This window comes from Podarcis gaigeae, assembly GCF_964106915.1.
Source record: "Podarcis gaigeae genome assembly, chromosome: 3".
In the NCBI taxonomy this organism is placed as follows: Eukaryota; Metazoa; Chordata; class Lepidosauria; order Squamata; family Lacertidae; genus Podarcis; species Podarcis gaigeae.
This window is the reverse complement of record NC_139680.1, coordinates 83386963-83399598: the sequence shown is the minus strand read 5'-3', so window position 1 is coordinate 83399598 and position 12636 is coordinate 83386963. Positions and strand designations below refer to the sequence as shown.

The 12636-nt window shown below is 47.9% G+C and overlaps 1 protein-coding gene across 5 annotated transcripts in view; it reads right to left on the bottom strand.

Annotated features, from left to right (window-relative positions):
• VEGFA (vascular endothelial growth factor A) overlaps positions 1-11668 on the bottom strand; it is a 30205-nt gene extending 18537 nt beyond the window's left edge. For all 5 annotated transcript variants that reach the window (XM_083732826.1, XM_083732830.1, XM_083732827.1 and 2 more), the window contains exons 1-2: positions 10517-11668; positions 3498-3549 (exon numbers count right to left, since the gene is read on the bottom strand). In XM_083732826.1, the coding sequence (XP_083588952.1) occupies positions 3498-3549; positions 10517-10582 (118 nt within the window). In that variant the 5' untranslated portion in view covers positions 10583-11668. The remainder of the gene's footprint in view (positions 1-3497; positions 3550-10516) is intronic.
• Positions 11669-12636: the final 968 nt, after the last annotated feature.

Sequence of the window (12636 nt, the reverse complement as noted above, 5' to 3'; positions counted from 1 at the left end):
TGACAGTTTCCATTGCCTACAATGAGTTACACATTAAGATGAGGAATAAGAAAGGGAAACTGTGTGAATATAAAGAATTTTGAGAATTAGTGCTACTAAATCATAAGATGTCAATCCCAGATGGCAGAATCAGGCAGCTCTGTGGAGAAAGTGATGCACAACTGGAAGGAGAGAGCATGTGTTGTAGAGTCCCTCATTTGTGGCTACACATACAGTTGTGGTGCTTTATAGATAGTGCATTATGATAAATTTCATTATTAATATAGCAGTGAATCTGCAGGTGAGCTTTAAATGCAGTTGCCTGAATCTAGCTCAGTGACTGTACCACTTCTGCCCACCACTTATATTCATCTGTGACAATCATGACAATGCACAGTGTTAAAACAGACTGTCACAAGAAATTTCCTATAGAAGCTGCCACTTTAACTGGCTGCTTCTTGAGCATCTGAACACGAGAGGCATGTTCCACAGTCTTTAAACAGCATTTGAAATGTAATTAGGATAAACCTACAAAACCAGGAGCCTGCTTTTGACAGCAAAGCTAACTTGGCTGGACAGTTTCAGTACATAGTATTCTGTAGAACTGATATCAGGCCTAAAGCTAAAGGATGAAGGAACCCAAACAATTGCTTTGTGATAGAATAGCATCAACGATGAACCACAGCTTGAGCCTCTGCTGCCATTGATATACCTGCAGCTCAACATAAAGGGCTATACAATCTAAAGAGCAATCACAGCAGCCAGAGGTTTCCCTTATATACATACTACAGGGAGGAAGCATTTCCCCTGAAAGCAAACATGGTTTTTTGGATTCTCTCTGCGCTGGTCCACGTATTTCAGAGGGATATAAATTCTAAATTCTGCCTCCACTGTCAGAGGTAATACGTCTACGAATACCAATTGGTGGGAATCACAGGTGGGAAAGTGGGTCCTGTTTGCTGATTTCCCACAGGCATCTAGTTGGGAGTAGGAAGCCAGACAAGATGGGCCATGGTCTTGATCCAGCAGGCTCTTCTTATGTCTGCATGTTCTTATGAGGTCTGATCTGGCCCTGTGTGTGGAGCTGCACATCGGCCTAAATAGGTCCATGGATCCTCCACAGAAAAATTAATTTGATCCTCCACAGAAAATTAAGAGATCAACCCCACGACTTTGGCCTACCCACACAGAGTATACAGGCTCCACAGGTGGCCAATCCCCTTGTGGGTAGCAGAAATTAAACCTGTCGCGCTTACTTCCGAGTATGCATGTATAGGATTGCGCTACAATTTACTGTACTCCTAAATCATGTAGACCGACAGCTAAGTGGTAGTTGGCCAGGAACAGTAAAATACAAGTGGCTATCCCCAGAATAAATCATTTTAATCAATGAAGACCAGTGTATGCTAAGCCCATAGGAACAAAGTGATCTTTCATCCCCAAACCAGTACATGTTCTGTGAATATTAAGGAATAGAGGCTAAGCATGAGTACGCAATAATTGGGAAGAGAAACTCAGAATTCCGGTCCTACTCCTTCCTCTAGAACTCAACAATTCTCCTCCCATTTAGTTAAAACAAACCCAGAGAGCAACAAATGTTCAACTGTCCCACCAGGAAAAGAAATCCAGCGACAATATAAAATGGGTCCGTTGTTACAAACTTGCTCTCCTATAAGCCTCTGGCAATGCTCCTCTAGTTTACCCAGCCAAAAGAAATTGTTGCAATTGTAACCTACTGTGGCAAGATGAGAGGCTGCCCCCTGGTGCCCTGCACTAAGAACAGCAGCCCAGTGCCACTCCCTGAGTGTCCCAAAGCAGGCAGGTGACATTGCCATTGCAAAAGTGGTACATTGCAAAGCTGGAAAACAGCAACTTGGTGATCTCACTGTGGGTGGAGACTGCACAGCCTAAAGGTCCAAAGTTTGCATCATGTATTGTTAAACTGATGTCCTCACAACTAGGAAGTAAGTCTTGCTGAGGTGATTCAGCCACCTATCAAAATAAGCTCTGCTCTCTTTACTTACTAAATCCTCCTCTGGCTCCACCTCTTCACCCAATGCTATTCCTGCCTCCAGCATCACTCAACCTTCTCTTTTATGATGCACATTCATGCAAGATGTAAGACTTTTGCAAGGAGCAGGGAGCTGGCTGCTCCCTCTCTCTCAAGAGCCTTGTTGTGAAAAGGCTGCACTCACTTCCAGAACAAGACCTAATTGCCCAGCACTTGCTGAAAGTCTAATGACCAGGAAAGTCAACATGGTGTCCATCAGATGTTGTTGGACTGCAACTCCCATCATCCCTCAACATTGGTAAGCTGACCACAGCTGACGAGAGCTCTAGTCTAAAAACATCTGGAGGGCAGCACATTGGGTCCCCTGGTTCAGAAAGCAAATGCATTCAGACCCACCACCACTACCCTCCAAATCGGTATAGTCACAACATCCTGGCCCCAGAAGTGGCTGAATTGCCTGTTCCAACATCTACAACGTCAGACGCACCAAGGAGCTTCCATTCACCCTTTGCCCATATTCCCAGCTATACTGGACTCTGATCCCTAGCAATGTATTGACTGGAAAAGTTCAGCCCCAATGCCCTGCCTTGTGCAGAACAACTGATCTAAAAATTAAAAACATGCCCACACACCACCACATGCGTTTTCCCTCCTCCCAATACATTGACAGTGCCATTGTGTGCATGTTTCCTCCAAAGTAAACCCCACTATGTTCAGTGACGTTTGTCCCAAGGTAAGTATGCCAAGGATGGCAGCATTTGAAAAGATGGCCAACTTTCTGATAAGTTTCACTGCTGCTAAGGATAGAGAGGGAATTGACTGGAAAATTATCCCCTCTTAATTCCCTAACTCAGGTTTGCCAGCGGCATGATCTTTGGAAGACTCAAACACTGGTTACTAGTTTGGTGTCTTGCTTCTGTATCTGAACAATACAACCTGGGTCAAAGGCTTGCCAATGGGAAAGATGCTCAGGTGCCCAGTGATAACAAAAAAATGCCAAACCTTCCACAGAAACCATGGCAAATTCCTCCTTACTTCTTCAAAGGGTTGCTGAGAGGGGGGGCATTAATTTTATTTTTAATTAATTCAAATTAAAATGCAAGCATCCTGGAAACTGAAAAATAAGCTTCAGACAATATGTTTTATAGGGTTTGGTAAAACTCAGGGTTTCACACTGTCTGTGCTCCAAAACAAAACAATATTTTTATTGGTTGGGGCAATTTTAATTGGGGGGGGGACACAAGCTGGGATATATTGAAGCTAAGGCAAGGTTAAATCTGGTCGTTAACTGTTCAAACTGTATTTCCCATTCCTTCCTTTTAATATGTGTGCTTGATCCCCCCCAGTTTATACCCATTTTCCAGAAGGTGGCAGAATTAATGAGGCTACCCCCCCCCCTCAGCAGCCCAGCAAATGGATCCACCTCCACAACCTGCCATCCTTCTCCCATAATGTATCTGCACCTACCATGCCAATTAGAGGAGCAGAAGGAAGACAAGCCACTTACCCTCACTCTGTTGCTTTTCCCCATCTCCCTGGGCAGGAGCAGCCTGCGAGTACTGTGAAAACAAGAGAAAAACACAAAAACACTGTTAACCTGTCTTCAGGAAAAAATGCTTCTAATCAAGAGAACCAAGTTGCTTCCCAGGACTCTACAGCAAGGCAAAATCAAGACACCATTTTAAACTGTCATGGCTCCCCCTGCAAAGAATCCTGGGAAGTGTAGTTTTTTATGGGTGCTGAGCATTGTGAGGAAAGCCCTATTCCTCTCACAGAGCTACAGTTCCCAGTGATCTTTAAGAAGTTGTTAAACTACTCTGGGAATGGTAACTCTGTAAGGGGAACAGGGGTCTTCTAACAACCCTCAGCGCCCTTGACAAACTACATTTCCCAGGATTCTTGGAGGGGGGCCATGATGCTACAGTTATGATAAAGTGCAGAAGAGGCCTGCTATAATTTGTGGCATTATTACAAAAATGTTGATGGCAAACAGTTGCAAGTCCGCAATTCTTCTCTTCACTGGGAAATGAGACATCCTCAAAGGAACGTGTCTGAATTATCAGCTGAAAAACTTCTGGGGTATGGCAGGGCTGTGTGGAATTGTTTCTTTCTTTTCATTTGTGGGGTGTATTTCTCCAGTTTCCATACTGAAACACCCACAGAGACCCTTCTCTTTCCCTCAGACAAGAAGGAAAGAGGGCTTCAAATGCCACCCATCAGGGCAAGGGAAGGGCAGGGGGGAAGGAAGGCCCAAGAGAGCAGTTCCACAGGCTCCGTCCATGAAAGGAGGGGAGCTCAGGAAGAGAGATCTCACAGAAAGCTCTTCTCCCTGTCACTTTAACAGGCAACAGAAGTGCAACTAGCTGCTCTCAAAGGCATTTCAGATTATTAAGGTCGAAACACAAGAGAGCAAAGCTGAACTGGGGAGCGGGGTGGCTGAGGAGAAAACAACATTGGTGACCTTCTAGCGCTGACATGACAAATATGCCACGAGATTTGTACACGTCCCTGTTCCATGGAAAGTCAGTAGAAGGTATTTCGAAAAGGGGCCTGCCTGCTACAAAGCACTCCAGGAGCAGAGAGCAAAAGGGAGCTGACAGAGCCGTTAAAGGGTCCACAATAAAAAAAAATTCCCCTTCCTAGTTTCGTAACAGGATGGGCATGGCGTGATGCGAGGCAAATTCAGAGCAGAAGTGTCCCTCAGGTTGGAGACTCTACCTGTGCTACATCTGCACAAGAGTGGTGGGTCCTAGCTAGCCTCAGGGCCAGCATGTGGTGTGATGCTTAGCGTTGGACTAGGACCTGGGAGACTAGGGCTATAATCACCATAAAGCTCACTGGGTGACCCTGGGCCAGTCACTTTCTCTCAGCCTAACCTACTTCACAGGTCTGTTGTGAATATAAAATGGAGGGAGAACATTCATGCTGCCTAGAGCTGCCTGGAACAAAAGAGGAATATAAATATAATAAATAGTCTTAAATGCAGTATCACAAAATGTTGGGTTGTTTCCCCACAAGTCTTTGAAATTAGATGTCCCATTAAAATCGGATAAGTGTTAGGCCTCACTATCCCTGCAAGTACTTCCATCTTTTTTTCTCAATCACTCCATCGCAAACAAGCACCTATCTCACATCTAACCTGCCCAAAATACGCTCTATAGTTCTTGTTATCAGAGAACTGTTTAAATGGCATTCTTCAAAACCAGCTCCTTTCTCAAGCGCTCAAATACTAAAACCCTTAGGAAGTCACTATTAACAGTCCTGGTTTTCCAGCTAAGCCATTCTCTTCACTGGTGTCTATGTGTTTTGGGGTGAACGTGCGGCGTATACATACAAGCAACACACAATTTGCAGGTTCCACGTTTAGTCAACAAATTAATTTCTGTAGCTGCATGAATGGAAATTCAGCCAGAACAGTGAAGGATAGCACAGGCAGACAGCAGGTGGCCATATCTATATGCAAGCAGTTTGCACATTTATTTTCGAGAGAGTAATGGGGGTTTAAAATTGAGGAAGGGGGGAAGTATTCACATAAAATTTCCCCTTTGGTTTGCATTTGCTACTGATATGCCTCCAAGTCTCTCGGTTTCTGTCCCAAAACTTCAAGGAATTTGAGTGATGCTTAGTTTCAGATCTCTGAGTTACTCAGCCAAGGTCGATAATCCAGTTTCAGTGAGGAGAGAAGACCATCAGGCCATTCCATTAGTGTCAACAGTCCTGATCTGCAGATAATGGATAAGAACCCACGAAGGTGGCTGCAGGAGAAGCGGGAGGAAAGCAGCAGAAGATGCCCGGCCTGTGCTCTTGAACAGCTCAGCTGCTGAACTCACATTTACATCCATGAAATCTAAGCAGCCTAAACTGTGTGCTGGCCAAGTGGACAGAACCACCTGTTCTTAAACAGAAAGAAAACTCACAACTGGCTGGCTTTCTTAGCAAAGAGAGCTTGGTAGTCAACAGGCTACAATGTGAAGAACAGAGAAAGGTTTCTATTCAAAAACAGGGAGCGGTTTCTATCCCAGTGTGAAGGTGACGGCAACAGGTATAACCATGATTTGGGAGGAAGAGGCCACACCTGAACCCCAGTAACCATCCAATGCCAGCAGGCAGCTGGAATATACTCAAGGAAATGTTGCGTCTGAGGCCTCAGATGCACAGCCTGCAAGTGAGATGGCAAGCTGCCACAGCTGTCAGGCAGGTGTCCACCCACCTCGCCGGCACCGCGTATCGCACGTAGCCCTTATGAGCAAGCATCAAGTGGCAAGCTGTCCTGGGACTCCTCCAGTTTATGATGGAATACCACACCTGCAGCAAACGTGATCGCATGCACCTGTTCCCACATGAGTAGGCAAGAACACAATGCAGGCCAAACACATTCAGGGGCCTAGTGAAAGAGCAAAATGTCTCAGCTTGCCATCCTTTATTTCCTCGTATTCTTCTTTGGGAGATTCTGAATCAGCTACAAGCTGCTCATTACTTTTTAGCTAAAGTTGCCTTTGAGGGACTTTGTGTTGTTTTTTCAAAGTCCTGTTAATTTCGCTTGAAATAGTGCTCTCTCTCTTGCTCTCGCTCTCTATCTTCAATGTTCAAAACAAAACAAAAATACATTTAGGAAAGGGACTGACAACTAAGCCACTGATGTGGAACCTGTGGCCTGCCATGTGTTGCTGGTCTCCAAATCCCATCAGCCCCAACCAGCAAGCCAACAGACAAAGATGATGGGAGCCATAATCCAGTAACATGTGGAGAGATACTGGCTCCCTGTGCCTGGGCTACACTATTGCTTACAACACTCTGCTCTGCTAAAACCTCTAGTTTCGGAGCTAGCTGAAAGGCCACTAGAAATCATTCCAGACACTAAATGGAGATTTACTCTGGGTTGTTGTTTTTTTTAAGTATGTGTTAAGACGAGACTGAATACTGCTGATTAACAGAGATCAGATGTATTACATCGAGGTATTCTCCCGAAAGGGATTGCCATCTATCTCCATTGCTCCTGTAACGACACAGTTGTTAGCCATCACGTACAATATTTTCACAGCATTGCTCATGCCGTTTGCCTTGGGATCGAGACAGCCTCTTGGAGCTATTTATACAGCAGTGTCACCTTGAGTCTATATCAGAAACATGAAGGTGCTTTGCTTGCCTACAGTGCTGAATTATGTTCTCTGCTGTTGTGACTGGGCAATCCTCAGCTAACCGAAGCAGCAGTGCTTAGGCAGAGGGCAATTTGTCCCCATTTACACCGAACTTTTCTCCATCGCAGGGAAGACACTAAAGGGGGGGGCGGGATCCTTCCGAGGGACAAAAGGGCCTAGTGCCCTTCTGAAGGTCAGGCTGCTTCCACCCATCTCCTTTGCTGGCTTGGGGTTTTACTCATTGTTTCTATACGATGGCTATCTTTCCATCTCACTTCAGAGTTTCCCATTAGACAGATTCTGCCTTAGAGAAAAGACAGAGCAAACTGGGTACTAGGGAAAATGCAGGTCACCAAGAAAGACTCTCTTCTTGAAACCACTACCTCCTGCTTTTACAACAAGGTGCCCGGTTCCAGTTTGAACCAAGGAAAAGGTTAATCCAATAAATTACACACACACACACACACACACACACACACACACACACTTTACTCCTTCACACCACAACTACCCCTTTCCCTCCTCCCCCACGCCTCCCCCTAATCTCTGCAGCCTCATTAAAAGAGCTTTGTAACTGTTTAGGACTGGAACAAACAATCCAGCTACTTTGGAAGGCCCCCTGGGACAGGAGTTAAAACCCTTTCCATCTCAGGCGCTAAAAAAGTCTTCTCAGAGGTTTCTACTTAAGGAGGAGCTTTGGTCTGCAAAATCTCTCTCCTACCACCCCCACCCCCCATTATCCATACAAGGGGAGAGAGGCCAGTAATCCAGGCAGGCAGCAAGAGAGGGATCTGTGAAATGGCACATTAAGAGGAGAAAGAGAGGCTTGGACTGTTCAGAAATGACAGGAATATTACCAGAGGAGCAATGGAAGGGGGGGTGGATCTGCCTTTTGCTGAGAATACTTGTTGATCCTGGTGGGAGGTGACCCACTCTGTTCCTTTCGAGCCAGTGTGGCCTGATCAACAGCAAGCGGCTAGTGGCTGCAAGATCATTAGCAGTCTAGTCACACGCTCTTGTCCCCTCCCCCCTCCTCCTCCTCCCTCTGCGTTTGATCTTTGCCTGATCCCACTGGAAACACATCCTGGGAAGGAGCTCCAAGGCATGTTCACTACACCTAACTTAACATCAAACCGCACTAAGTAAGGTGATGGCGGAAAGGGAACTGCAAGATGCCAGTTAAGTAAAAACCAGGACAGAATAGAACTGTCCAAGGTCTTGGACGGAGCCTAGATCCAAATGGTCTTTGAACTAGGGCAAGAAAATCAACAGGAACATGAAGTACCCAAAGTCGTAACTTGACAAGTTTGGAGCAAGTCATCTAACCCTCTTCCCACCATATCCTGACCAGCAATTTCAGAACTGGCTAATCGCTGGGGTAGACAAGGAGCTGGGGAATGGCCACTGACTGCACCAATATATCCACAGGAGGTACATATAGACATATATTGGAAACCAACACCTGTGGTACCTCTGCCAGGTCACTGACTTGCAGGTTTCCTGGACTCACTTCACAGCCTCCATCTGTGGTTAGTAAAGGTATCTTTCCCTTGACAAAAGGAACCTTATCACAACCCGGCACCTCCCCTTTTGTGCTCACTTAAAAGCAACTGCACAGAACTCCGATTCTTCTCCCTCAACACATCCAGCGGCAGGCAGGTGTGTGTAGTCAGAACTGCAGGAAGTTGATAAATATAAATTTATCAATTTCCCTTTCCCAGCAGAGACACAGCTTGCCAAGAACGTGAGCTTCGGCTAGCACTCCTATTACTCTCCTTTACTATAGTTCCATACAATCTACCCAAGGGACTGTGCAGTCTTCACAGCTGAGCATCCCATCACCACACCTCCCTGGAAGAAAAGGCATCTCTGGTTCCCCCTAACTATCTCTATCTACACTCAACTTTTCATTCACCTTGGAGTAACGCTCCCTCTTTCACTTCACCTGCAGGACCTCATTTTTAAACAATGCCATTTTAAGAGCGCTTTCCAAAGCGAGCATGGAAATGGTATCACGCTGCCTTGCTGCAAGGCTCCCCAAAGAAATCGGAGCCACGTTTCCCCATCAGGCACAGCCTAATCTGCTGATGTCACTTGAAGACAAGTGGCAGGCTAACAGGTTAGCAGGAAAAGCATGTGACCCCCCTGGCAACAGGACATCTGAAATGGCTCCTAACTGAGGTCTTACATTTGGTGCTAAATTAAACAAATGCAGATTCATTTTCCTATGACACACTGATTCTCACATGTTGTTGCAGGGGTGGTCTGTGCCCACACTGACCTCCCCTAGAATTTCTCAAGACTAACAGCAGAATAAAACTTATTCTGTACTAATTATGACATGAATCTCTACTCAACAGCACACACGAGCCACCTCAGCTGGAAAATCTGTCTAAACTCCAATACCCAACTCTAGACTCTCTCTTTTTTAAACAAGGAGAGTTCAAACAAAAGTCCGATGAAAGAGCAGGATAAAAGCCATTTATGGTATATATTAGGAGTAATGGGGTGGACTTCTACAATCAGAAGTACCAATAAACTGATATAGGAAAAGAGTTATGAGGGCAGAACAAACTTCCTACTTATGGTAGCTCAGCAGAGCCGTTTATTTTGAAAATCAATCTGGAAGAAATACAAGGATCCATTTTGTGGTCTTTGATCTCTATTTGCTTTTCCAAGCCAGGAATTTTGAACTCCGGTCAGCAAACCTGCCTCTACCTAAAGCAAATAGGCCGAAACAGCCCCCCCCCCGCCCCATTTTGCAATGTCAGGAAGGAGAGAGCGTGTGTGTGTGTGTGTGTGTGTGCTGATGCAAGAAGTCAGCGCGCTCCGCTGCCTCCCCGCTCGGCGATCGATGACGACGCAGAGCCTGTGTCGTCTTCACGCCTGGTTTTCCAACTCCTGCTCAACTCCGCAGACGGACAGAAGGGAGGGCAGCCCAGCAGGAACCGTCTGGGCAACGTGCGAGGAAGAGGAGGTCCGACCTGTCCTCCTGGGGGATCCGATCCCGCGCCTCCCTTCTTGCCACAGGCCCCGCGCGCCCCGTTCGCGCGAACGCCAGCAGGGAAAACCTCCACGCCTCGACCCTGCCTCGCTCCCGGCCTTTTGTTGGCAGCCGCAAGCGGCGCAGACACCGCATGTCCGCGCCAGGGCAAGCCGAAGGTGGCTTGGCGCCGAGGAGCACCGAGGCACCTGGATCTGCCCTCCATTTGCGCCAAGGCAGCTTCCGACACGCGCGCGCGGATTTCTTTCTGGTCCGGCTGACGATCCCCTGAACCCCCGCGACGCGCCCTGGCCGCCAAGCGAGCGTGCAGCGAGCAAGGCCACGCGGGGGCAGGAGGAAGGCTTCCCCGCCGCCCCGGATCCGCCCGCCCGCCCCCTGCTTTACCTTGGCGTTCTGGAAATAGAGCAGCGCGGCCAACCCCCAGTGCATCCAAGCGAGCAGAAAGTTCATGATTCCTGGCGCGAGGCAAAGAGGAGCCGGAGTAGCTGGTCGGAGCCGCGCTGGCTCGCTCTCTTGAACTCCTCTTCTTCCTTTTCCTGGGGCCGCTCCGATCAAGGAAAGCGCAGGGGTGGGTTGTGGGGGGGAGGGGGGAGACTTCAGTCTCTGGTTTCACCCGTCCATAAGCCCGGCTCCCTAGGCGCCCGAGACGCAGACTCCCCTCCGCACACCTCTCGGCTCTCTTTTCGGCTTGCAGAAAGGCTCTCGGGGCTTCCTCGCTTCGGATTCGGAGTCTCTCCGTAGGAATCCCACCAGATTCGTCAGAAGGTTCTGAATTGTAACAGATTTCCAGCCGCCCACTCTCTCACTCTCTCTCCAACCCTCGGTGGCAAGACACCACACGCGAGCGAGCGTGCACTGCACAGGCAGACACACACACACACACACCAAAAAAAAAATTGAGAGGGGGAAGCGAGGAAAGTTTGCGCGAAGTTTCAATGCATTTTCTCTCCCCCAGGTCTCTCTCGAACGCACGCGTGGGCTTGGATCCTGCAGCCGCTGTCGCTGCTTCCAAGCAGAAGTGGCTGGGTGGTTTTTTGGGGGGGTCTCTCTCTCGTCTTAGCACCACCTTCGGGGCCCGCGATCGCTCAGCCCAGTTCGATTCGGGACTCTCCTCTGCTAGGCGTGAAGAAGAGGAGCAGAAAATGTCCCCCCTCTTTCTTTCCACTTAACCAAAAATAAAAAATAAAAAAAAATCCAAGTTGCTTAGCGAGGAAAGCGAAACCTCTCAGCCGATCGTGGTGGTGGAATAAATTAATAGAAAAAAGGAATAGCAGATCCTAAATGCTTAGGATATAGAGAAGATCGCTCCTCCTCGCCTGAATCTTTTCTTTCTCGTTCTTCTGTCTTTATTGCCTTCCTTCCTCTTTTATTTCTTCCCTTTCCTTTCCCGAGGGAGCCTGCACTTTTCGCTCTCTGTGCGTCCGCGGCTCCCTTTCTCTCTCGATTGAATGTCAGGCAGCAGCAGCAGCAGCAGCGACGCTCTGACTGGCTGGCGCGCTCGGTGAGCTTTGCCTCTCGCGACTCTGCTCGGAAAGAGACTCTTTTTCAGGCTCCGTAGTCCCTCCCTCGCCCTCCTCCTCCGCGCTCCTCCCCCCACACTCCCTCCCTACTTATGACACTCCGTACTTGTCACCTGGAATTAAAAAAGACCCTCCTCTTTACCACCGCCCGCCTCCCTCCGCTGCACACGCAGATTCTTCAGCGCATTGAAGGTTGAGCCGGGAATCCGGGATCGAGGCGCATGGAAAGGCTTCCGCGCGAGTCTATTTCACTCAACGAGTGGAAAGAGCGCAGATGTCCCATTCATTTACGCGAGGGTTTCTGACTGAATTGTGCCAGTGCGGTTATGACCATCATTATAAAAAGGCTAACAAAAACCCCACATTAAGAAATGAAATACCAACTCCATATAGCGCCTGTTCACGGGTCGGTTGTTTAAAAAAAAAGAGCCAAAGCTATTGGCGTGGGACAAGGAGAAGTCGCGAGTGGAGTTCCTTCCTTGTCCCCGTGTTCCCTGAGGAAGAGATCTCGCTCAGTTGTAAAGCGCAGAAAAGGTTCGATCCTATCCATCTCCTGGGACAAAAAAAGGAAGGGGGGTGGTTATCTGTTGTGAGCCGCCCTGTGATCTTCGGGTGAAAGGCGGCATACAAATTCAATAAATAAGAATGATAATATCTGAAACGCTAGAGAGCCGCTGCCAGCCAGTGCTGACAGTGTGGAACTAAACAGAGCAACGATCTGGTACACGGCGGCTTCCTTCCCGCCCCGTTTTTTCTTGAACTAAGGCTTGCGAGTTTTTAAAGTTCTAGGCAGCTTTTGTAAGCCTCTCTTCTCCCACACGCTTTTACCTGCAAAAGAGGCAAGCATGCCACTTCCTGAGCGCGCATGTGGACATACTTTGGGCTTTCCAGGGAATTGGCCTTACTGTCTGCTCCATAGGTGAGCGTAGGCCAAAAGCTGCGCGCACCATTCTCTCTCCAAGTTCATCAAGCCTCCTCTTGGCT